This window comes from Quercus suber, unplaced genomic scaffold, assembly GCF_002906115.3.
Source record: "Quercus suber isolate HL8 unplaced genomic scaffold, Cork oak 2.0 scaffold_485, whole genome shotgun sequence".
NCBI lineage: Eukaryota > Viridiplantae > Streptophyta > Magnoliopsida > Fagales > Fagaceae > Quercus > Quercus suber.
In genome coordinates, this window is record NW_027069935.1 from 7918 (window position 1) to 32166 (window position 24249).

Sequence of the window (24249 nt, forward strand, 5' to 3'; positions counted from 1 at the left end):
GGATAGTATACCTCTCGAATGAACTTTGCCGTAATCAGCTTCTGAACTTCCTCCTTGACAGCATTGTCTCTCTCTGGGGCGAACACCCTCTTCTTTTGTCGCACTGGCTTGGAGGAAGGGCATACACTTAGACGGTGGGTAATAACACTGGGATCTATGCCCGGCATATCTTCATGACTCCATGCAAACACATCTTTATTTCTTTTCAAAAAACAAATGAGATCTTTCTTGATCTTTGTTTCCAAATCTGCTCCAACCCTGGTACACCTCTCAGGGTTAACATCATCTAAAGGAATATCTTCCAAGGCTTCAACGGGTTCTGCCACTACTTTCCTTTCTTCGATATTCATTGCTTGAATCTCCTCGTCTGCAGCTAGCATAGCCAGATAACACTCTCTTGCAGCTAATTGGTCTCCTTGTACTTGGCCTACCCCGTGTTCCGTTGGGAACTTGACCGACAAATGATAAGTAGATGTAACTGCCTTCCATCTGTTCAAGGTTGGCCTCCCAATTATTGCATTGTAAGAAGACGAACAATCAACTACGAGGAAACTTACTTCCATGGTAACTTGCTGCGGAAACGCCCCCACCGTCACTGGTAATGAAATACTACCCACAGGTTGCACCTTCATTCCACCAAAACCAACTAGGGGGGAGCTTGTTGGACGGAGTAAGTCTCGTCCCAGTCTCATCTGCTGAAAAGCTGGAAAATACAAGATATCGGCTGAACTTCCATTATCTATCAACACTCTTCTTGTCTTGTAATCTGCAATAAGGAGAGTGATAACAATAGCATCATCGTGAGGGTGGACGACTTTCTTTGCATCCTCGTCCGTGAAGGTAATCGCTTGCTCGTCCATGGTCCCTGCACTTGGCGTTCGTCCAGAGAGCTGCACACTCTGCACTGCTTTCAGGTAGGCTTTCCTTGACTTAGACAACTGTCCTGCAGAATTTCCCCCCAGAATGATTCTTATTTCTCCAAGCGGTGGCCGTGACGGTTCTTCTAATTTGGCCTTTAGTTTCTCGTCACTGTGATCTCGTCCTAGGAAATTTTTCAACTTCCCTTGTCTGATGAGATTCTCAATCTGCTGTTTCAGATCAAAACACTCGTCCGTGTCGTGCCCATGATCTCTGTGGAAGCGACAATACTTATTTCTATTGCGCTTATTGGGATCTCCCTTCATCTTCTCTGGCCACTTTAAGGAAGGTTCGTCTTTGATTTGCATGAGGACTTGCTCAAGTGGCACACTTAAAGGAGTGTAGTGTTGATTCCTTGTTGACGGACCTGCTCTCTTTTCTCGATCTTTCTTATCCTCCGTTCGTCCCTTCTTTGGACGAGGACCTTGGTCGGACTGACGATAAGGATTTGATTCTATCCTTTCAGCCCTCTTCCTCTTCTTAGCTATAATAGCATCTTCTGCATTCATAAAGTTTTGGGCTGAATGGACGAGTTCAGCCATAGACTGAGGTTCCTTCTCATAAAGTTTATGTATGAATAAATCTGAATTGACTCCGTTATGGAAGGCTGCCAACAATAGCTTATCATCTACCTCGTCCACGGTCAAGGCTTCTCTATTGAAGCGTGTAATGAAGGAACGCAAGCTTTCATTCTCCCCCTGTTCTATCGTTAACAAACTGGAAGTAGATCGTCTATGACGCTGACCCCCTATAAAGTTATTAACAAATAGCTTGCTTAATTCTCCAAAAGAACTTACCGAATTCGGGGGTAGTTTACTGAACCATACTCTGGCCGGACCCTTGAGAGTGGTGGGAAAGGCTCTGCACATTATTTCATCCGGAACACCCTGCAGATGCATAGTGGTCTTGAAGGTGGCAATGTGATCAAAAGGATCCCGATTCTCATCGTATGAATCCAAAGAAGGCATTTTAAACTTCGGTGGTAGGGGATGTCCATTGATGGAAGCCGTAAAAGGAGAGTCAGTTCTATGTACCAAATCTTCCACTGGATTTGCCCTCCTCATATTCTCCTTCATCTCGTCCATAGCCTTCTTCATCTGATCCATCTCTCTCTTCAAGTCAGATGCCCTTCGTGAAGTGGTATCCCTTGATGGGCTCCCACGATGAAAGTTCTCCCTGCCCTCTTGGTCCTGGGTTGGCCCTTCTTCATCCTGCTCTTGATGTGTCTGCCTTCTTAAGTTGACTTCTCTCCGTAACTCCTGATTTTGGCGAGTTAACTCCGCCATCGCAGCCGCCATCGACTGCATATGTTGAACAGGCGAGGCCTGCACATTGGGTGCAGATTGTCGATCGCGGTGGGGATTACTCGACGCATCCCTACTCTATTGAGGACCCGGGCTAGTTGCCCTTGATCTAGTCCGAACCATCTCAAACCCTTTCTTGTGAGAAAGAACTCGCAGAACTAAACAAGTTCAAGAGCGACAACTATAAACTTTCCCACAGACGGCGCCAACTGATATTATTGGAAGATCAGTGGGTTGGAAATCTTCAGACTTCGTCAATTTGGAGAACTAGGTCCTGTAAAACCAAAACCAATCAGAGTGAAGACCGGTGGAGGCCGGCCTATAACCCTCCGATGATGAAGTTAGAAGGCTTGAAGTGAGAGGAGAAATATCTAAAGTGTTTTCTTCCTTCTCTAAGACTCAAATAAAAAATGTTCGAATCCCTTTACCTTTACGCAGGATCACGTTTATATAGTGTGTGGAACGGTTATTGGCTTTGATAACCGTTCCTATTGTTTAGGAGTTCGCCGAAATCGGAGGTAACTTCCACAACTTCCTTAGACGTCGTTTCATCTGAACCGATGTCCCTTTACGAGCAAATGGAGGTTTCGATCCTTTTTGGTTAAGGATGCTTGGCTCGTCTATCCCTAATTAAGGGTGGACGAGCCACGGCAAGATCATGATTTTCTCGTCCGTCCTCTGTGGTGGACGAGACAGTCCTCGTCCGCCCCAAAGGAACTACGGACGAGACATTACTCGTCCGTCCCCCAAGAAGGGACGAGATAACTTGGCTATGCCCATTTTCCTTATCTTTCTTCTCATTCTGTAGACGAGTCATATGGACAACTTAAGGTGGAATAATTTTGTAGCATCATCATAAATAACTATTGAACTTTATATTTTCATAATACACATGATACATATCAAGATCCATCTCAAATTCAAAATCAATATGAGGTTTCTCATTCACTCCTCACTCTTTGAAGATGTCAAAAACCCAAGCACATTTCAAAAGCTCCACCCCCACCTTACCATCAGAAGTTGATAATTTTTATAGTACCACTAATTGTGTTCCTAGAGGTAATCTTGTTTCAAGGTGCTGCCAAGCACGACTTCTTGCCTCTAGATGCTTGTCAAAATTCTTTGGTGTCCATCTATATGGATGGCGGGGATCGATAATTATCTTTTCAAGTGACACAGTATGACTTAATATGTAAGATGCAATCTCCAGATTAACTCCACACCCAACAAAGCCAATTAAATCAACCAACTCGAGGCAATTATGTCGTCGTTTAGACTTTTTTACCTCCATTTTCTCTTTCGTAGGCTTGCCTAAGTCATCGAACTGCACAAGGGAAAGGTAAACATCACATGGTTGTTCAAAGACAAGAACTCAAAGAGCGAGTATAAACAATCAATACTAACACAAGTATAAAAAGCAATGGTATCATCAACCAAAACATGAACCTAATACTAGGCAATATGCCATCTAGTTGTCCCATGAAAAATAAGTTAAATCGCTGTAGCACTTTCAACATGTAATCCAACCAATATGCACGGGTTAAATAACCTAAGTATCATAATAAATTTATAAGGATTTCAAATTGAAACTTCCTTAAGGGATCTTAGCGACTAAATGAGCTACAAAGGCCTAATCCCATCATACCACATTCTGTGCATGTGGGATACCACATTCCCACAATAATCTAGATTCTAGGCAAGATGGATGTAAGTAAAGAGATTAGCTACTTTAACTAGTAGTTAAACCTAAAAAAATCTTTCCACTATTCTTTCCTTGTGGAAAGCTCTTTAGTACAGCAAAAGCACCTTCAGCTAGCAGGTAGAAGCAAAACTCATACTGCCATGATTATGTTCAACCTTACCATAATGTCAGATTGATAATACTTCACCCAAATCCAAATTATCAATATCAAGCATCAACCCAGATGTTATTGCACATGTACAAACTAAGACAAACAAATAAAGAGATCATAGGCCTACTTTCTTCACAAGTCATATATCCTGTCATTCTACAAAAAAAATACATAACCTCCTAATTCATGGTCAAACCATCATAGTGGAAAAATAAGTCTACCCTAGGCATTGTAATACAAAATAAAATCATCAGCACTCAGCAGATTCTGAAGCCCTCAATATTACCAACATAGTAGCTTGTTTTGGATTATGCAGTGCAAAAAGGTAAATTCAAAAAAAATATACATTAAAAAAAAAAAAAAAAAACCCACAATAGAGCAAGGTTTCATCTTTTCCAATAAAAAAAGAAACAAGAAATCCATTTATCTTACAAGTTTACAAACAAGGAAACAAAATTCTCAGGCAAGATTAAAGTTTTATTGTGCCTTTGCATTAATTACACGCTAGCCTAAATATTTTCAATTCACAAGTTCATTGTTACATCTACCAGAACATATGTGGCAATTTAATAAGAAGAAACTAACATGTGAGTGATATCTTGATACGGACAAAAGGTGTTAGCCATGACAACTTCATAAAATTTTGACATAAGAATATAACAACTTCATTTAGAGGTTGAAACCAAGTATAAATAGAGATTATTCCCATCCCACAACTTTTAGTTTTATATAACAAACATTTAAAAAGACAAGACAGGTCCTAGATGGGTTTCTAAGAATTATGAGTCAGTTTGGATTCTCTTTTGAAATGCAAAGCTGATCCAACTATCAATATCACTTCTAAAATGATCACCATAAACAGCAAAGTGAAGGTTGAAAGATCAAAGATTATTAGATTAGATTAGGCTTTTAAGGTGTCAGGTCTTCCTTTTACAATTTGGATTCGGTTTTAAGTTTTTTTTTTTTTTTTTTTTTCTTTTCTGTGATTAAAATTATATTAAAAATTTAATTTTCAGTTTAATAAGTGGCACTTTTCAAGGTTGAAATCACTTTTCCCTAACTACTAAATAAAAAATACTAATAATTAATGTAAGTTAATAAAATATTTTAATAATGTAAATTATTAAAAATATATATTAATTAATGTAAATTAAGAAATTATTTTGCTAGTATCATGGAAACTATAGTTATTTTGGTGACTTGAAACTTTACTTAGAATGAATTAACAATCTTAGCAATTAATATAAACCATGAGACAAAATTATATAATTATTCGATCCAGTCCGATTGGGTTAACCATCGTGAAATCAATTTTTAACATGTTAGAACCGGCCATTATTTTTACATGAAATCAATTTTTTGTTCCAATATAAAAGTATAATTGTTTAATTTGGATTACAACTGAATTATAGTGATGCTATACAAATACAATTTGTGATAGAAATTGGAAATACCCACTCTATATTTGAAGGAGACTCTAAGATTGTTTGCAAGGCTCTTACTCTGAATGTTGGTATGACCCACTCTATTGCTGGTTCACTTGTGAACTATTCCTTCTCTCATACTAGGAGGATAGGGCAATAGTAACTCATGCTAACGAAGAGAGCTAGACTTTTTCTCCTTTCTTAGTTTAGATGGAGTTTGTTCCTCTAGGTGTTTTAAATTCCCTTATTTCTAATTTTGTAGTTTCTTAATATAAGCAGCGTTGATCTTTCTCAACAAAAAAAAAGTTGTAAAAAGAAAAAACAAGTTGTCAAACTAGACCGCACTAGTCGGTCCGATTGGTTAACCGTGAACCAGTCATGGAATCCATTTCTTTACATATGAAAACTGGGCATTCAAATAATTTGAGAGAACCTCTTCAACCAGGGTTTGACCCGAAAAACCGTCCACACTGTGAGCCATTTCAACTAGGCCAAGGAGTTGCATTTATTTTAGAACCTGGGACCTCATGTCTTATTAAAGAATCAAGGCTTTTATTATAACCAACGCACCACTTAGGTTCCTTGGAACAACTATGAAGTATTATTATATTTATTTTAGATATACGTGATTTATAATTTTTCAATTTTTCTATTACCCTCTCTCTCTCTCTCTCATTTTATTAAATATTATTAAGTTTGATTTCTTTGATAAATTTACTTGTAATTTAAGAATAACGCCTTTGCATTGGAATTTGCTTCAATATTTCAAAGTGAATTTTTATATCTATTAAAATGATTTCTACTTGAAGGATTCATGGTTTTAAAAACCGGAACGGTCAAAGAACCAAAAATGGATCTGATTTTCCATTTTTACAGGTTGAACTAACAATTTTCTCTATTTTTTTTGGTCCGATTTTGTGTCTAGTTCCTAGTTGAACCGATTCAACTAGTCAGTTCAGTCTGTTTTTAAAACTATAAAAGGATTGTTATGACGATTATTTTTATGCTATTTAATGTTTGTCTGATTATGTCTTAACCTTATAATATCATAAAATTTATTTGAAATTCTGTTTTAATTTTTTATAGATATTTTTAGTCAATTTGCTAATATTTATAATTTAATATACCTTTTTTTTTTAATTACAAATCAATTACGACATCATTATGGTTCAACCTTGACCTGACCATAAAAACCTTAACATCTCCCTTTCTTGATTCTTTAAATGGTTTGGGTTCGAAAACTATGATGCTATATATACTACAATTTTAGTTATCTACTTGAACATTTTCTAGATCAAGAGAGTAGCTATCAATTCTTAGTCTTTTATATTATGCAATGATACATATCCTCCTTGAAGCTCAAAACCATCTTTACCAAATTTAGACAATCACTCACTCTACAAGTCGCATCTTTTGTTAAGTTGTTGGGTGCAATATTAAAATAGGTTGGTTTAGAAGAGAGAAAGTGTATTTTGGTGATAGAAAATACATTGGTATGTTTTTGAATAGGATGGAAGGCTTTTGAATTGGGTTGGAATACCAAACCCACTCTCTAAATTTCACTAAAATTCATTTCAATCCTATAACTTGCTTTCGTTAAATTAGTCTTCTAAGCTTCAAAAGTGTTCAATTAAGGCCTCTGTTATTCTTCCGTTAAACTTATCCGTTAACTCCCCTTAAAATGGGGTTGTTTTGGTCTATTCATAATATTTAAACTGGATTTCTTTCTCTCTGTGTTTTTCTCAATTTTCATTCAACAAAATTCAATCTCTCTCTCTCTCTCTCAAATCTGAAGCCTCGGACATGAATTATGGGAAACTTAGAGTGCGTTTGCATTTTTGCCCAAAATTTAATAACCTGATTAAAATAGTTTCACTAAAATTTAAATAATTTTCAAACATAATACATGTAAAGTGTTAAACTATATATATAAATATAAAATAAAAATATATATATATATATATATTTATTTATTTTATTGATAAATTATTCCACAAATAAAAAATGTGGCATGTAACAAACGTCTTTTTTTTTTTTTTTTTAAATAAGTAATGGATTTCATTCATGAAAGAAAGTGCAAAAGGGAAGTAACCCTGTTACACATGGTGTATAGAATAAGAGAACCGCATCCTGAAAGTTATAAGGTCAAAATATTCCTTAGAGATTTGTGGAATGTGAATTGTAGAGATTTGTGGAAAGTGAGTTGTAGCTTGCAACCACTCATATATAGATTGATCATATATATTGGCAAAAGTTAACAAATACCTTAAGGGTATTGGTTTAAAAAACATTTTTAGAAACTCTTTATAGGAAAATATTTTTTTTTAACTTTTTTTTTTTTTTACATTTTTTATATTTTCTAAGGTAAATCATGTATTTTGTTTTTATTCTTTACACCATATTTCAATTTGGTCCCTAATTTTTCAATTGTGCAAATTTGGTCTCTAACCTTGCAGTGCAGCGTCGATTTAGTCCCTATTGTTACTTTTTCGATGGAAATTGCAGACATGACATATGGCCAAAATAAAAGTTAGGGATAAATATAAGAATGGGTTGGGATAAGCCTTACTATAATAAAGGGAACAAACTAGAGGGAGAAGAATTCCAAATTTAAAAATCTTGAACAGAAAGATGATTGTTGGGATGGGGGAGGTATGGCGAGAATAATGTTCAACAATGGGGACCTTGGGGTAGATAAAAGGTTTCAACATCCATTAGGGCAAATAATATCTTTTAACACAAAAATTGCTCTCTGCCCAACTGTGGAAAAAAAAAAATAAAAGTAGAAGAAAGAAGCTCATATTATAACAATAAATAAAAACCAAATAATATAAAAAAAATACTGGGCTCTATAACATAATAATACACATGATACGATTCAAAATCCATTGCCGCTACCAAAAAACAAAGCACACTTCAGAAGCACCATCCCAACCTCACCATCAGAAGTTGATCATATTTAGAGTACCACTAATTGTGTTCCTGGAGGTAATCTATGTTCAAGGTGTTGCCTAGCACGACTTCTTGCCTTTAGATGCTCATCAGTATCCTCAAATGTCACTATAAATAGATGGTGGGGATTGATAATTATCTTTTCAAGTGACTAAGTATGACTCAATATGTACCTTGCAATCTCCAAATCAACTCCACACCCAACAAAGCCAATTAATTTAACCACCTTGAGGCATTTATGTTTACCTTCAGACTTTTTATCTCCATTTTCTCTTTGTACGCTTCTCCAAGTCAAAGAACTGCATAAGAAAAAAGGTTAGCACCCCATGGTTATTCAAATACTGGAAGTTAAAGAGAGAATATAAGCCATCAATACTCATAATAAGTAGAAAAGGGAATAGTGCTCTCACTCCAAAATATGAACCTAACATGAAGAAGTGATTTGTAATAGGGAATAAACCATCTAGTTGTCCCATTTAAAAGAGGTGAAAGAAATCGCTGCAGCACATAACAAAAGGTTACCACATCAAAAGCAATACAGACAGAATAAACAAGTCCAGCTAGAGCATCAACAATGCTGCCTCATGCCCACTTCTTGCCTACAAAAATTGGGCCCCCATGTGGGCTCGAGGGCCCATTGGGGGAGTGGTATGTTTTGAAACCAAAGTACCTGATTTCCTTGCACACTAAACTACAAGCCTATCTTAACACATCCTTCTTAGGTGCAAATCCAAAATGGTATACAATTAAATTCAAAAACACTTGGCATCATACATTTTCTTTTCAAGCATAAAAATTAACATAAAAAGAAAGTGATTAAGATTGTTGAGGTTTTCTGACAACAAGAAGCCATCATAATAAATTTATAAGGATTTCAAATTGAAACTTCCTTATGGATTTTAGTGACTACATGAGCAATTTATATGAGCTGCAAAGGCGTAACCCCAACATACCACATTCTGTGCAAGTGGGATAAAACATTCCCATTTCAATTCCTGCATTCCACAATAATCCAGATTCTACGCAAGATGGATGGCAGTTAAAACTAAAAAACAGTTTTCCACCATTCCTTCCAAATGGACAGTTCTTTAGTGCAGCAAAAGCATCTTCTACTGTCAGTTAAAAGCAAATCTCATATTGCTATGAAGAGATAGGTTCAACAGAGAAATTTTCTGGCCAACCTACTGGTTACTGCCACCATATCAAGGGAAAGAAAACCAAATATGTTCAACCTTACCATAAGGTCAGAGTGCTGATAGTGCTTGACCCATATCCAAATCATCAACTGGACGTTATTGCATGTATACATTACACGCTAACACAAACATTAAATAAAAAAAATTGTTCATAGGCCTATCTTTTTCACAATTTATATATCTTGTTAACCTATGTAAGAATATATAACCTGCTAAAGGGAAAAGCCATCAAAGTGGGAAGGTTAAGTCTACCCTAGGCACTATAAGATAAAATAAAGTTGTCAAGACTCAGCAGGTTCTGAAGTCCTCAATGGGGATCCCCAAAATCATAACTTGTTTCTAGATTGTTTGGTGCATTCAAAAATAAAAAATAAAATAAAGGCAAAATGAAACAAAAAAACCATAAAAAGGTAGAGTTTCATCTTTTTTTCCGATACAAAGAGAAACAAGAAATCAATTTATCTCACAATTTTACAGACAAGCAAGAAAACAAAATTTTCAAGTAAGATTATGGTTTTATTGCGCCTTTGCATTAATTACACCTTAGCCTAAATTTTTTCAACACACAAATGTATCTCTACATCTAGTGGAACAAAATGTGGCATTTTAATAAGTGGAAACTAACATGAAAGTCATGCTTTGATAGGGACACATGGTATTATTCATGGCAACTACAGAAAATTTAGAAATAATAATACAACTATTCCATTTAGGGGTTCAAATTAAGTGTAGAGATTATCCCATGCCACAACCTATTTTCAGAGAAAGAGAATAGTTTGTAAGAAACCATGCAACTAACATTCAAAAAGAAAAGAAAGCAAGTCCTTTATAAATTTAAAACACACACACGAGGACCTCAACAACAAATTGCAGGCATCCCAACCTAACAGGTTCTGCTTGGGTTTCTAAGAACTAAGGGTCAGTTTGGATTCAAAGTAAATTACTTGAACATATTGTATGGTTTGTTTCTTGGTTAGAGAGGGGCAGCAAATCCAATAGTGAGTCAGAGACTCAGAGTGCACAATAATATGTCCCACATCCAACTATCAATCTAGATAGTTATTACATGTATACTATATTTGATTATACATGATAACACAAAACTAATAGAAAGTTCCTAATAGAAAGTTCATAGGCCTACCTTGTTCACAAGTCATATTGAAATCATAACATACAACAATACAATATTAGCTAATTCAGTAAAAAACTATAAAAATGGGAAGAAATGGTCTACCCTAGGTAGTGTAACTGTGTAAGACAAAAAAAAAAAAATTGTCAGCACTCAGTAGGGTTTGATGCCCCTTAAGGGAGATCCCCAGGATAACAGCTCGCTTGGGATTATGTAAAGCAAAAGATAAATGCAGTTCTAGATCTTTTAACTCATAGATGTTAATATTGTTTAGGGTACTTCTCTTGTATTCAACACACCATAAATCACTCTAAAAACTAAATCTAGTACCATCTCCCACTTCAAAAGCAATAAACCTTTAAGACTTTTCCCAGCCCCTCCGAATATAAATGTCCAAAGGTTCCCCCCCCCCAACTGCCCCCAAAAGAGCCATACTTCCTCACACCCCTTTTAACCCTAAATATCCTTACTAAAAATTTGGCTCAAACCAATAGTTATCACTTGACATCAATTTAGGGAGAGTTGCATTGCTTTTAACTAAAGCAAATATAAGGCTTACGGTTAGCTAGGAACAAGCGTATTTTTAACAATCAATCTTGCTCTCAACATCGGATCATACAAAAAGTAGTTCAGTACGCTACAAAATTTTTCTTTTTAGTTTGCCTGCAAAGAATATTAAAATTGGAGTCCCTAGGATTATAAAATGGAATGCTCTGCTAGAACCTTTGATAAAATTAAATACAGATGGCAGGTCATTAGGTGATCCTGGATTAGCTGGTGCAGGCAGATTGCTGCGCAACAGCTCAGGTGCTTGGATTTCAGGTTTCTCATTACACATGGGTATCAATCTAGGTAGTTATTACATGTATGCTATATTTGATTATACATGACAATACAAACCTAACAGAAAGTTCATAGGCCTACCTTGTTCACAAGTCATATTCAAATAATAACATACAACAATACAAAAACAGCTAATTCAGGGGAAAACTATAAAAAAGGGAAGAAAACCCTAGGTAGTGTAAGAAAAAAGAAATTCAGCACTCAGTAAGGTTTGATGCCCCTTAAGGGAGATCCCTAGGATAATAGCTCACTTGGGATTATGTGGAGCAAAAGATAAATGCAGTTTTTAGGTCTTTTACCTCATAGATGTTAATATTGTTTAGGGTTCTCCTCTTGTATTCAACACACCATAAATCACTCTAAAAACTAAATCTAGTACCATCTCCCACTTCAAAAGCAATAAACCTTGAAAAATTTTCCCAGCCCCTCTGAATATAAATGTCCAAAGGTTCACCCCCCAACTGCCCCCTAAAGAGCCATACTTCCTCACACCCCTTTTGCAATCTCCTCCAGAAAATCAAATTTTCAATTAACACCTAATTTCAAAGAATTGTATCAACCTACCCCATAAATCAAGGGAAAAATAATACAAAAGCTATGCCTAACACAACTGGTGACATGGCAGCTTAGTACATGTGGCATATGGTACATCAGACATTTGCGTTAAAAAAAAAAATCTAATTGATTTAATTAGAAATCTAAGAAAATAAAATTTCTGATTTTCAGTTGACATGCCAAGTGTACTAAACTGCCATCCCACTATTTCAGTTGAGGGTAATTTAGGCATATTTTTCCTTTAGGGGTGAATTGCTAATCTTTTTTTTTCTTTAAATTGGGGTGTGAAATGCACAAATCATTATCTTAGGGGAAGATTGCAAAATCAATAATAATCAAGGATGGTAAAAGTGAAATTTACCCAAAAATAAACAATATCATAAAATCCACAACTAAAGCTCTCAGAAGTAAAAATATTCACCTTAATTTTAAATCTATTTCATGAAGGAGATGCACGTAGTAGGATTGTGCAAAGGAGGAGGCAGAACACATGGTGATACAGTACCAATTCCAATTGCTTGAGATTCCTTGATTTGGTCAATTTGGGAAAGCAGGTTAACTTCTGAAAAATTCAATCACAACAAAATGGATAAGCATCTTGTTTTGTTTGTACTTTGGAGCAGAAAAGTGGATTTTTACATACTAACCTGAAACTTTAAGTCCAACACAAGTGTCTCTAGCTGAGACAGATAGCTTTGAAACTGGAAAAAGCTCTTGATAATATAGCTGGCATAAGTCCCACCAAAATGTGCATTAACAAGCTGGGGTGTGTGCATCAAAACGTTGTAAATCCAAGGAGGCACCAATCATAAAAGCTCTAGCTGAAGACCTAGCACCTGTCATGATCGCATTTGTCCATACACCGGTAACTGCACCAGTTGCAAAAAATTTTGGGATTATAAAAAATACACTAACATACCAATTTTATATATATATATATATATTAACACAACTAATATTGTCAGCTTATTTCTTACTTACCAATATCAAGTACATAGACATCGTTGTATAGGATTTGAATCATATATCCCCCAAATATATACAACTTTGTTCCATTGGCACCAAAGTTAACAGCTGCATGACCAGCTCAAGGGGGAAACAAATGTCCTGAAGTTCGCCGCTCTCTCCAAGTTAAACCTGATGAAACAAACCCAAGAATTCAATTTATTATTAAGCTCCTAAAAAACGCATAATTGACAACCCCAAGCTATGCATCACAGGTTTTATATGATGAAATTTTTTTAGAAAATCACAATTGCAATTAAATTTGGCAACAAAGAAAATTATATAACCTTCCATCACATAGACATCGGAACAAAAAGAATCATGCCCATCTTTACCACCAACCACAATCATCTTGTCTAGTTGATATGAACAGACATGGCTGTTGCGAGGAGATGGTAGACTGCCAAATGTAGCAATATGATTCCATACGAAACGAGCTACAAGTAAAGATAAAAAGCAAAAAAAGATCAGTGTCTAATTTTATTTTTTGAACGGTAACCAGTTATGTTAAAAAATAACCTGTATGGAACCTGTAGACATTTCTATAGTATGTCTCGTCATTATTATCACTAGATCTCCCACTGACACCGAATATGTACAGACTTTGACAATAATGAGTTGCACTGTGCCATCTTCGTCGCTCAGGTATATTACCAATGACACGTGGAGATCTCCATCTATGAGAAGCTATAAATATGTTAAACATGTTAGCAAGTATGCAGTGGAATTCACAATTAATAGATAAAATATATAGATTTCAGTCAAACTTCTATTAGCACTCACTTAGTGAGCATATCAATTGTCTGTGCAAAGGGGCTAAAGATTAAAAGAAACAACTTACAAGTGTTGAAAATATGAATATCGTTGAGATGGTTGTTCACATCTATACCCCCAAACATAAATAGTTCATCACCAACAGTGGTGCGGCTTTGGAAGGCCCGCAGAGAGGGTCGTCTGCCTCTAATTACGGGTTGGCTCCATGTACGATTATTTGATTGTAATTGAATCAATTATAAATCACAAAATCAGAGACAGATGATCAATAACAATTAAAATATTTAGAGAGGATAAAGTCTTAATTGTTTGAGTATTATCTAAGAATACACTTAAACTAACCAGAATTTAAACATTTAAAATTTTTTGAGGGGTCAAGTAACATTCTATCTAGGGCTCATTGAAATATAATTAAAAGTTTGGGGAGCCACTCTGCCACTGGTGCCAAGAGAAATCAATGAAAAATAACACCGATAACAATCTAACAAAAAGATATTCAAGGCCATCCCAGAAAAGACTACTAAAATAAAATAAGTATGCAAAAAAAAATAATAGTAATAATAATAATAATCAATGTCAAACCTTGATAATTCCACAAATTTAACAAGAAAGCAAAGAAAAATTGAAACAAGATACACAACAATGGCATAATTTAATAAAAAGAAGTGTAACAGAAAATAAAACTCATTTTGAATTCGAGAACTCGTGGCTTTGAAAGGGTGGTTTTGCGGACAAGGTTAGAGGCTGGTGGCAGAGTTATAGTTTCCAGGTTACTCCTAGTTTTGTTCTAACTAGCAAATTGCAAACTCTGAAACAAGATTTGAAGTTATGGAACAATAAAGTATTTGGAAATGTGGGGATTAGGAAGATAAACCTACTAAATGATCTTAGGCTGATGGAGGAGAAAAGGAACAGTGGATATTTGTCTGAGGAAGATAGATAAAAAATGGTGGAGGTGAAGGCTACCTTGGAAAAAACAATGTAATGGAGATCTCTTGGAGAAAAAAAAAAAAAAAAAATCAAGAGCTTTGTGGCTAAAAGAAGGAGATAAAAAAAAAACAAGCTTTTCCCCCGGTTTCCATATTCTCATCATTGCCGTACTTTTATTGCAAATATAACAAATATGGAGAGCAACTAGGTTACTCAAGATGCAATCCGGGAGGCCCATACAATATACTTCTTTAAACAAAAAAACAAAATATACTCAATTTTCTACAGTAGATTCTACCTATTTAAAAAAGAAAAAGGAAAAAAAACAAAAACAGAGTAGCTCTTCTTCAAAATACCTTTTGTCTTCTTGTTGTTTCTTATTTACTTGGTTATTAGAAAAGAATATAAAGATATTGTAAGAATTTTTTATAAACTATAAATTCTTTTTTTTCTTTTGCCTTTCTCTTTTTTAGTGTTTCTAAATACATAAATAATTGTGGTATGATAATTTTATGAAAGAGCATCATTATAATGAAAGTAATTCCTTTTTTTTTTTTTTTGGTCCTTACATTTTGGGGCACAATCAATTAGGTCTCTACGTTTTTGTAACAATCAATTTTATCTCTATTATTTTCAACTTATAATCAATTTAATCTCTACCGTTAACTTACTAACAGAAAATGTTCACGTGGCAAATGATGTACACAATTGGCATACTTAAAGCTGATGTGGCATTAAAATAATAATAAAAAATGGCCTATCAGCATTTTATGAAAGAACATCATTATAATGAAAGTAATCCTCTTTCATTTTTTTTTTTAATTCAGTACATTTTACCTACTTAAAAAAAATAAAAACAAAAACAGAGGAGCTATTTTTCAAATATCTTTGTCTTGATGTTGTTTTTTATATACTTGGTTATTAGAAAAGAATATGAAGATATTTTAAGATTTCTTATAGACTATAGATTCCTTTTTCTTTTTTCCTTTTGCCTATCTTCTTCTTTTTTTTTTTCTTTTTTTTTTTTCTAGTGTTTCTAATAGGAATGGCAACGAGTCGAGTTTGGAACAGATTTCTCTATCCCTGAACCTTGTTAACTAAAAGGTTTTTTTTTTTACCCCCAAACCAGCCCAACTATAATAAAAGTAATCCTCTTTCATTTTTTTTTCTCCCCCCAATCTAATATTTAAGTTTTCCAAAAAGAAGGAAAATGGATAAGAGACACACACAAACACACACAAAACAAAACAAAACAAAAAGAGAGAGAGAGAGGGAAAAATGAGCATAAGTACTATTCATCATGTCTTCTTGAATATTACTCCCAACAAAGCTCTTGTGTTTTGAATTACAAATGCTAACATGACTTGTAACTTAATTAGTTGACACTTCTTGATATTTCTAATAGAGACATTCAGAGTTCAAATCTTCCACCCAATTATTGAATTATATATATATATATATATAGTAAGGTTCAATTGAGAAATTTGTTGGTCGACATACCACCACCGTAACAAGGGAAAGAAACCAAATATGTTAATGTTAGATTGCAATGATGGTACTTGATCCATTTCCAAATTATCAACATGGATGTTATTGCATGTATACATTACATGCTAACACAAACATTAAAAAAAAAAAATGTTCATAGTCTTATCTTCTTCACAAGTCATATATCTTATTATTTGTATAAAAATAAATAACCCCTTGATTAAGGAAAGAATCAAAGTGGGGAAAATTATTAGGTTATAGTACGGTGAAATTGTGTCATTTCCTCTCACATTCATGGAGGACTTTATAATAAATTTAATTTTGTTAAGTTCTAAGACTTTAGGTTTAAATGTATTAGAAATTCAATTTGTAATGTTGGCAAACCATGATCAAAACGTTTAGTCTTGTTTTAGACTTGCTCAAAGTATGTTTATTTGTAAAATTGGAATCGAGTGATTGTAGAATTTATTGGACTAAATCTGCAAGGCTCGATCGATCGAAAATTAGACTCGATCGATCGAACCACGTGCAGATTTATTTTTTCTGCAGAATTCCAATTCAGCCCAAACTCTACTAAACATATTGGGGTTCAAGTAAAACACTCATATATATAAAGGAAACCCTAAAACGTTTTTATAAATTTTTAAGAGAGATTAGAGTGCATCTTGTGCCTCTTTTGTATTTAGGGTTTTGTACCCAAAGGCTCTCTAAAAGTTGCTCTTTATGCTATTTGTATGAATCTTCTGTGAGATCTAGAGATGGTTACCTTCACACATACTTAGGGTTTCCAAGATTCAAGATTATGTCAAGAACTTGGTGATCAATTCAGTTGCAAATTCAAGAGCTTAAAGATATACAAGCGGGAGTGCTTGTGCTTGCTGGAATTCAAGAAAGAAGTAGTCAGTGGACTCAGAGCTATCATGGGGTCGTGGTAGTAAGTTTCCTACTCGAGGTAGCAATAGGATGTTAGTGGTCTAAGTCGCTATTGTGTAAACTTCAATTCTTTCATAGTGGATTCGTTTTACCTTGAGGATAGCTAGGTTAAATCCTCCCCATGTTTTTTACCCGTTTGGTTTTCCTGGATTATCATATTATTGCGTTCTTTATTTTCCGCACTTTACAATAATATGATATATGTGTGTTAACCTAGATCTGTTTAATTTGACTAAGTAATCATTTGACTAATTAACTAGGTTAATTTAGTTTTGTTTTAAGGGATCTAAAAACAAACAAGTGGTATCAGAGCGGGTAACTCTCTTGTTATAGATCTTTTGATCTCTGAGCTAATTCTTGACCCCTATTGTCATGGAACATGAACATTCTCTTGTTATTCCACCTCACTTTGATGGGAATAATTATGTTTATTGGAAAGTAAAGATGAAAACATTCCTGAAATCAATTGATGAGAGAGTCTGGAACTCCGTTGAATACGGATGGGAGAAGCCCACTACTCCTATTAGTGAGTAGCAAACTTCTCAAAAAGAAGCAGCCGCTTTCAATAGCAAAGTTATGAATGCTATTTTGAATGCTGTTTCTATGGAGAAATTTAATAGAATCTCTAATGTTGAGGTTACTTCATACTGCGTGGTTTTTAATGGGAGATTTACTGAGGCTTAGTCCATGGAGTGGAGGCTTGGGCCGACAGGCCCAAGCTAGAGTGCTCATGGACAAGCCTTTTGGGGGTCCGGGGGCAACGCCCCTGAGAAAATTTTTTTTGGCCTGTTTAGCCCATTGTGGAACCACCTTTTGTAATTAGGGTTTTTTGTGTGGTGTTGTTGCCGTGTTTGATATAGAGAGAAAATATTGTAGCCGCAAGTTGTACTATGTATTCTTCTCTGATAATAGTGATATCCCTGCAACTCCGTGGACGTAGGCAAATTGCCGAACCACTTAAATACTGTCTTGTTCGTGTGATTGTTTTTCTTTGGCGTGTGTTTTCTCTATTTTTTTTTTCTCACAGGTTGGAATTTAGGTTGAATTCCCAACACAAAGTGATTGTCATCACTGAAAGCAAGGATGTGGACTCCATCCCTATTGATGAACTTGTAGGATCTCTTCAGTCCTATGAGTTAGACCTATCTAAGACTAGCAAATCCAAATCAATAGCTCTTAAGTCTGTTGATGATGTTGATGTGAGTGGATTTGATGATGAGCTCTCCGCTACAGAGATTGCTTATTTTGCCAAAAACTTTAGAAACTTTCTTAGGAACGGTAACAGAAGAGCAAGAGGTAAGAACACTGCTGAACCTAGAAATTTTAGGAGGAATGATCTCACTAAGGTAAACAACACTGAAAAACCTAAAAAAAAAGTAGGTCGACCTTCTAATATTTCTATGGGTCAATAATGTTTTGGGTGCCAAGAGTATGGTCATATGAAATCTGAATGTCCAACATTCTTGAGGTCTAAGAGTAAGGTTATGGCTATAACCCTTAGTGATAATGAAGTTTCCGACAATGAGTCTAGTAGTGATGAGGATGGAAACTTCATGGCTTTCACTGTTATTGCTGTAGTTGATGAGAGTGTTTCTGTTGAGGAGAACTCTTCTGATGGGGAACTCTCTGAGGATGCAGATTTACAAGAAGCCTACAATAAACTTTACATAGTTGCTGCAAAGGATGCTATGAGTGTTGATTTAGGCTTAAAGAAAATTGCATCTCTTGAACTTGAAAAGAAAAATTTGCCTGTGAAACTGTTTGATGCTAATGATTTGTTGAATAATGTGAAGACTGAGAATATGATTTTGCTTAATAAAGTTAAGAATTTGGAACTTGAATTATTTGTTACTAGATAACAAACTAATAGGTTTACAAGCTCCAAACTTGATCACATGCTGAGTGTTCAAAAGTCTCCATCTGACAAAACTGGTTTAGGTTTTATAGAAAGCATCTCTGTGCCTGAACCCCATTTCATAAACTTTGTTTCTTCTTCTGAACCCCCTGTGAGTGAGGTTGTCAAACCCTCTATGAGTGAGGCTGCTAAATCTGTAGATGTTACACCTCCTAGGAAGATTAGGGTTGATCTTCAAGAGTCTAAACCTAAGGCTCTTAACCCTCCTAAGGGCAAGTTGCAGGATAAGCCTGCATGAGTTTGTCATTTTTGTGGAAAGTCTGGGCACATACGTCTAAACTATTTCAAGTTGCAAACTGCTAAGCGAGCAAACAAGTCAAAAGTACCTGTGCCTCAAGCACAAGATCCTATGGTACTTATTGGTGAATTGATAAATACTCTAAACCTTTATTCCAATCCTAGAGTTGGAAATCATTCTAATATGAAAAAGAACTCAAATACTCGAAGTGCATCTAAAAAGCTTTGGATGCAAAAGACTCAATCTAATTGAGTCTTTCTGACATGGTCCTTATGCTTCATCGCTCTACTCTTTGAGACCATTTTTTTGTTACTTTTGGTCTCTTTGTTTTTCTAGGATTTCCATTGCATAACATTCATGTATTTCATTCTAGAATTTTTTTAAAAAAATTAAAAAAAAAAAAAGGGAAAACGGAAGCATAATGTGTTTTTGCATTATTTCTTGGATTTGAAATCAAGGTTGGCCAATTTATTTTTACATAACATGTTTATGTACCTTGTTTAGCTTGGATGAGCTTATTTTATTGCACCTTGCTAGTTTTAGCTTTGTAGTGCATATTGTGTGGGAGATGTTTATAGTTTTTGATCACTTGATCTTGATCTTGAAGTCACATGTTTTTGATTGTTGGACTTGAACTTATTGAGAAATGCATAAATAACCATATCACCACTGTTTACTAGCCAATCATGGACACCTTAGTGCATATCGTAAGATTTTATGCTTGAGAAAGTGTAGTAGCCTCGGTTTAAATGCTAAAATTGGTGTGTACATTATTGGACTATAATTTATTCAATCAAATAAAATTGGTGTGTATATATTATCTTGACTATTTTAATAAGTTTCTGATCAAATAAAATTGGTGTGTATATTTTAAGGCAAATCAAGAAACTTACATGATTGCAAGCTTGTTTTCTATAAGATGTGAGAGTTATATGATGTAACTCTTTAGGTGATAATTCTTTCAATTTTATGTGATGAATTTTGTAGAAATTGTGATTAAATTCTATTCACATATCACCTCACATATCTCTCAAGCTTTTGCTAGTTGCACACACTACATAAGTTACTCTTTGCTAAACTTGGTACATGATATTCTGTGTGAATTTGTTTTGGCCATCCAAGATTATATGTTCCTTGATTTTTATGCAAAATGTGTTTAATGTTTGAGTTTTGGAGACAAATTGGTTGAAAAACTTTTTTTGGAAGATCTGAGTTGAATTCAAAGTGCTTTTAAAAAACTTTTAATCTCATACTCATGCATTTCATTCGTGAAATACTATGTTTTGAGGAGTTTCTGCATAAAATTGATTTGTTTTTCATAAATCTCTTTTTTCCAGATTTTTGACCGATGAAATTGCAATAAAAAATTTTGGTTTGAATCTGCCTGACTCGATTGGTATTCAATCGATGCTTGATTGATCGAAATTGAAAAATTTTCAGTTTTTAAGTTTTTGACCAATTTTTTTTTTCATGCATCATTTATGTTTAGGATTCACATGCATTGCATTATTTTTTTGTATCTGTCTTGCAGTTTTGCAATCATATCTCTCATTGTTTTCACACATAACATGCATACACTTTGCTAAATTGGGTACTCAACTTGATTTAAAAATTGATTGATTAATTTTTGAGTTATATACTTTTAAGTATATGCTATTTTTATGTGTGAACTGCAGAAAATATTTTTCTTAAGAGATATGATGGATTATTAATGTGCAAATATTTTCTTTACTCATGCAACTGTTTATGGGTCACATAGTGTCATGTCCTGAATACTAATATTCCAAACTTGTTTGGTTGTTTTCCTTTTATTTCTATGTGTGCTTATGGTTGATTACAACGTATAGATATATTATTTTTTCTTAAGAAACAATTAATCTCATTAAAATCTTATTGCGTTCATAGGATGACACTAACACGAAGTTCCTAGAATTTTCACCATTTGTGATAAATGAATGGTTCAGTTTTACTACATCATCTTAAATGGAAACCAAAATAATTCTAGTTAATGTTTGTATAAATGTGTGCAAAATGTTAAAAGATACCTTGGAGTTTGGATTAAATTCATACATGCTCCTATACTCTCAATTTAGTGTATGTTTCCCTTTAAATGTTGACGATAAAATTTAAACAATTCATTTTTTTTGGCGATGTTCGTTACACACTGGAGTATACGGTGTGTGTCACATCAATTGAAATCATGGGTTCAAAACACGATTTTGGTTAAATTGTAAAATTTTGTTTTCAAGACACAATTTCACAATTTCAAATTTATAACTGAAATTGTATTGTGAATACACGATTACCATTTCATTCCATTCCTTTCCATTCCCTTATTATCATTCAATTCCATTCCATTCCATTCCCTTATGAATGGAATGAGATAATCATAAGGAAATGGAAATGAATAGAGTGGAATGGAATGTATTTAAGTAAGGGAAAAGAATGGAAAAGAATAGAATGGAATGGAATTAAGTAAACTTGATTGGATGTTTTAAAATAAAGGAATGGAAAGGAATGAAAATGAATAGAATGTAAGTAATCCTGTTTGGGAGCAACATGGAGAGAATGAAATGGAATCATTTTATGACAATATTACTATTAGACCCCTATTTTAAAATAAAGGGTTGAATATATAAGGGTATTTTGGGAATTTTAGTAAAAAAATCATTAAATATAATTCCATTCCCTCTCATTCCTTCCAATTTCGAGGGGAATGAAAATTTGAAGTTTTAAGGGAATAGAGAGGAATGAGTGTTCCCTCCTACTCATTCCATTCCATCCCACTTAAACTCTCAAACAAGGGAATGAACTTTCTATTCCCTCCATTAAAACTCCTAAACAAGGGAAGAGAAGAATATTCTAAAATTATCCTTTTTATTCCTTTCAATTCCATTCCATTCCTTCCTCCCAAGCGGAGCCTTGTGGAGCAAAAGATAAATGCAGTTCTAGATCTTTTAACTCATAGATGTTAATATTGTTTAGGGTTCTTCTCTTGTATTCAACACACCATAAATCACTCTAAAAACTAAATTTAGTACCATTTCCCACTTCAAAAGCAATAAACCTTGAAGACTTTTCCCAGCCCTCCGAATATAAATGTCCAAAGGTTCCCCACACCACCCACCCACCCCCCCCACCCCAAAAGAGCCATACTTCCTCACACCCCCTTGTGCAATCTCCCCTAGATAATCAAATTTTCAATTAACACCCAATTTCAAAGAATTGTATCAACATACCCCATAAATCAAGGGAAAAAAATACAAAAGCTATGCCTGACACAACTGGTGACATGGCAGCATATGGCACATCAGACATTTGCGTCAAAAAAAGAAAAAAAATTATAATAGATTTAATTAGAAATCTAAGAAAATAAAATTTTTTATTTTCAGTTGACATGCCAAGTGTACTAAATTGTCATCCTACTATTGGAGTTAAGGGTAATATAGGCATATTTTTTCTTTAGGGGTGAATTGCTAATCTTTTTTTTTTTCTTTAAATTGGGCTGTGAAATGCACAAATCATTATCTTAGGGGAAGATTGCAAAATCAATAATAATCTAGGGTGGTAAGAGTGAAATTTACCCAAAAATAAACAATATCATAAAATCCACAATTAAAGCTCTCAAAAGTAAGAATATTCACCTTAATTTTAAATCTATTTAATGAAGGAGACACACGTAGTAGGGATGTGCAAAGGAGGAGGCAGAACACACGGCAATTCAGTCCCAATTCCAATTGCTTAAGATTCCTTAATTTGGGCAGTTTGGGAAAGCAGGTTAACTTCTGAAAAATTCAATCACAACAAAATGGATAAGCATCTTATTTTGTTTGTACTTTGGAACAAAAAAGTGGATTTTTAAATACTGACCTGAAACCTTAAGTCCAACACCAGTGTCTATAGCTGAGACAGATAGCTTTGAAACTGGAAAAAGCTCTTGATAGTTGGCATAAGTCCCACCAAAATGTGTATTAACAAGCGGTGGTGTGTGCTTCAAAGAAATGCATTCATGGTTTCCCACATATTTAAATGACATAAGATTCACAGCATAAATATCAAGACTTGTCAACGTGCAGTAAGTTATCTCAAATTGCTTTAGCTTGAGTGATGGTCCGGAAATTTTAAAATTCATCACAGGCAAGTCTGATACAGATAAGAATTCAAGAAGTGGGCGAGCAGACAAAAAGCATTCGAGAACTTCTCCAGTCACCTCCATATAGCACAGACAAAGTTGTACTAACGAATCGAGTTTGTAATTACGAAGCATTGGAGGCGTAAGAGTGTATGACCTGTTTGTGGAAGCCCATGTACATGTGAATATCAAATGAAGCCTTCTAACTCCCTTTTGAAAAGCGAAGTTTATCCAGCTATCAATATCACTTTTAAAATAATGACCATACACGGAAAACTCAAGGCTGAATTCATCTACATGCAAGCCCCTATGTAAATTCAATACTTGATTGACCCAATCAACAAATCTCCTCCTTTTAACAAGAAATGGTGGGTATGTAGGTTCTAAGGGTGTACACATATCAAAGGGAGTGGGAGAGGGCGATCGAGGTCGAGAAAACAATAGATAGTTTACGCTGAGATCATCAAACTCTAAATGAGTAATGGAAGTCCACAAACACTGCCATCTACGGGCGGGGACACTAGTTCTAATTGCTTGTTTCATAGGTAAGAGAGACAAAATGGAAACAAGTATTTCATCTGGCAATTTACCAATACCAATCCAATCCACCAGGTCATTTTGAGTCTTGTGACACTAAATTTTTTTGAAGAAAAGATAATT

At 34.7% G+C, this 24249-nt stretch overlaps 2 protein-coding genes across 17 annotated transcripts in view; both read right to left on the reverse strand.

The window, feature by feature from the left end:
- Positions 1–2216, reverse strand: part of LOC136063095 (uncharacterized) — an 8104-nt gene extending 5888 nt beyond the window's left edge. Inside the window, exon 1 of the mRNA XM_065763002.1 lies at positions 12–2216. Coding sequence (XP_065619074.1) covers positions 12–2216 — 2205 coding nt within the window. The remainder of the gene's footprint in view (positions 1–11) is intronic.
- The window catches only part of LOC112036631 (uncharacterized), a 32656-nt gene that overhangs the window by 7821 nt on the left and 586 nt on the right, over positions 1–24249 (reverse strand). For 2 of the 16 annotated variants that reach the window (XR_010624797.1, XM_065762984.1), the window contains 3 exons: positions 12822–12900; positions 12596–12736; positions 1716–3546 (listed from right to left, as the gene is read on the reverse strand). Coding sequence is in view for 1 of the 16 variants with exons in the window: in XM_065762986.1 (XP_065619058.1) it covers positions 12609–12736; positions 12822–12900 (207 nt within the window). In the remaining 15 variants the exon portion in view is untranslated. The other 14 variants (XR_010624793.1, XR_010624791.1, XR_010624789.1 and 11 more) reach the window with 14 other exon arrangements.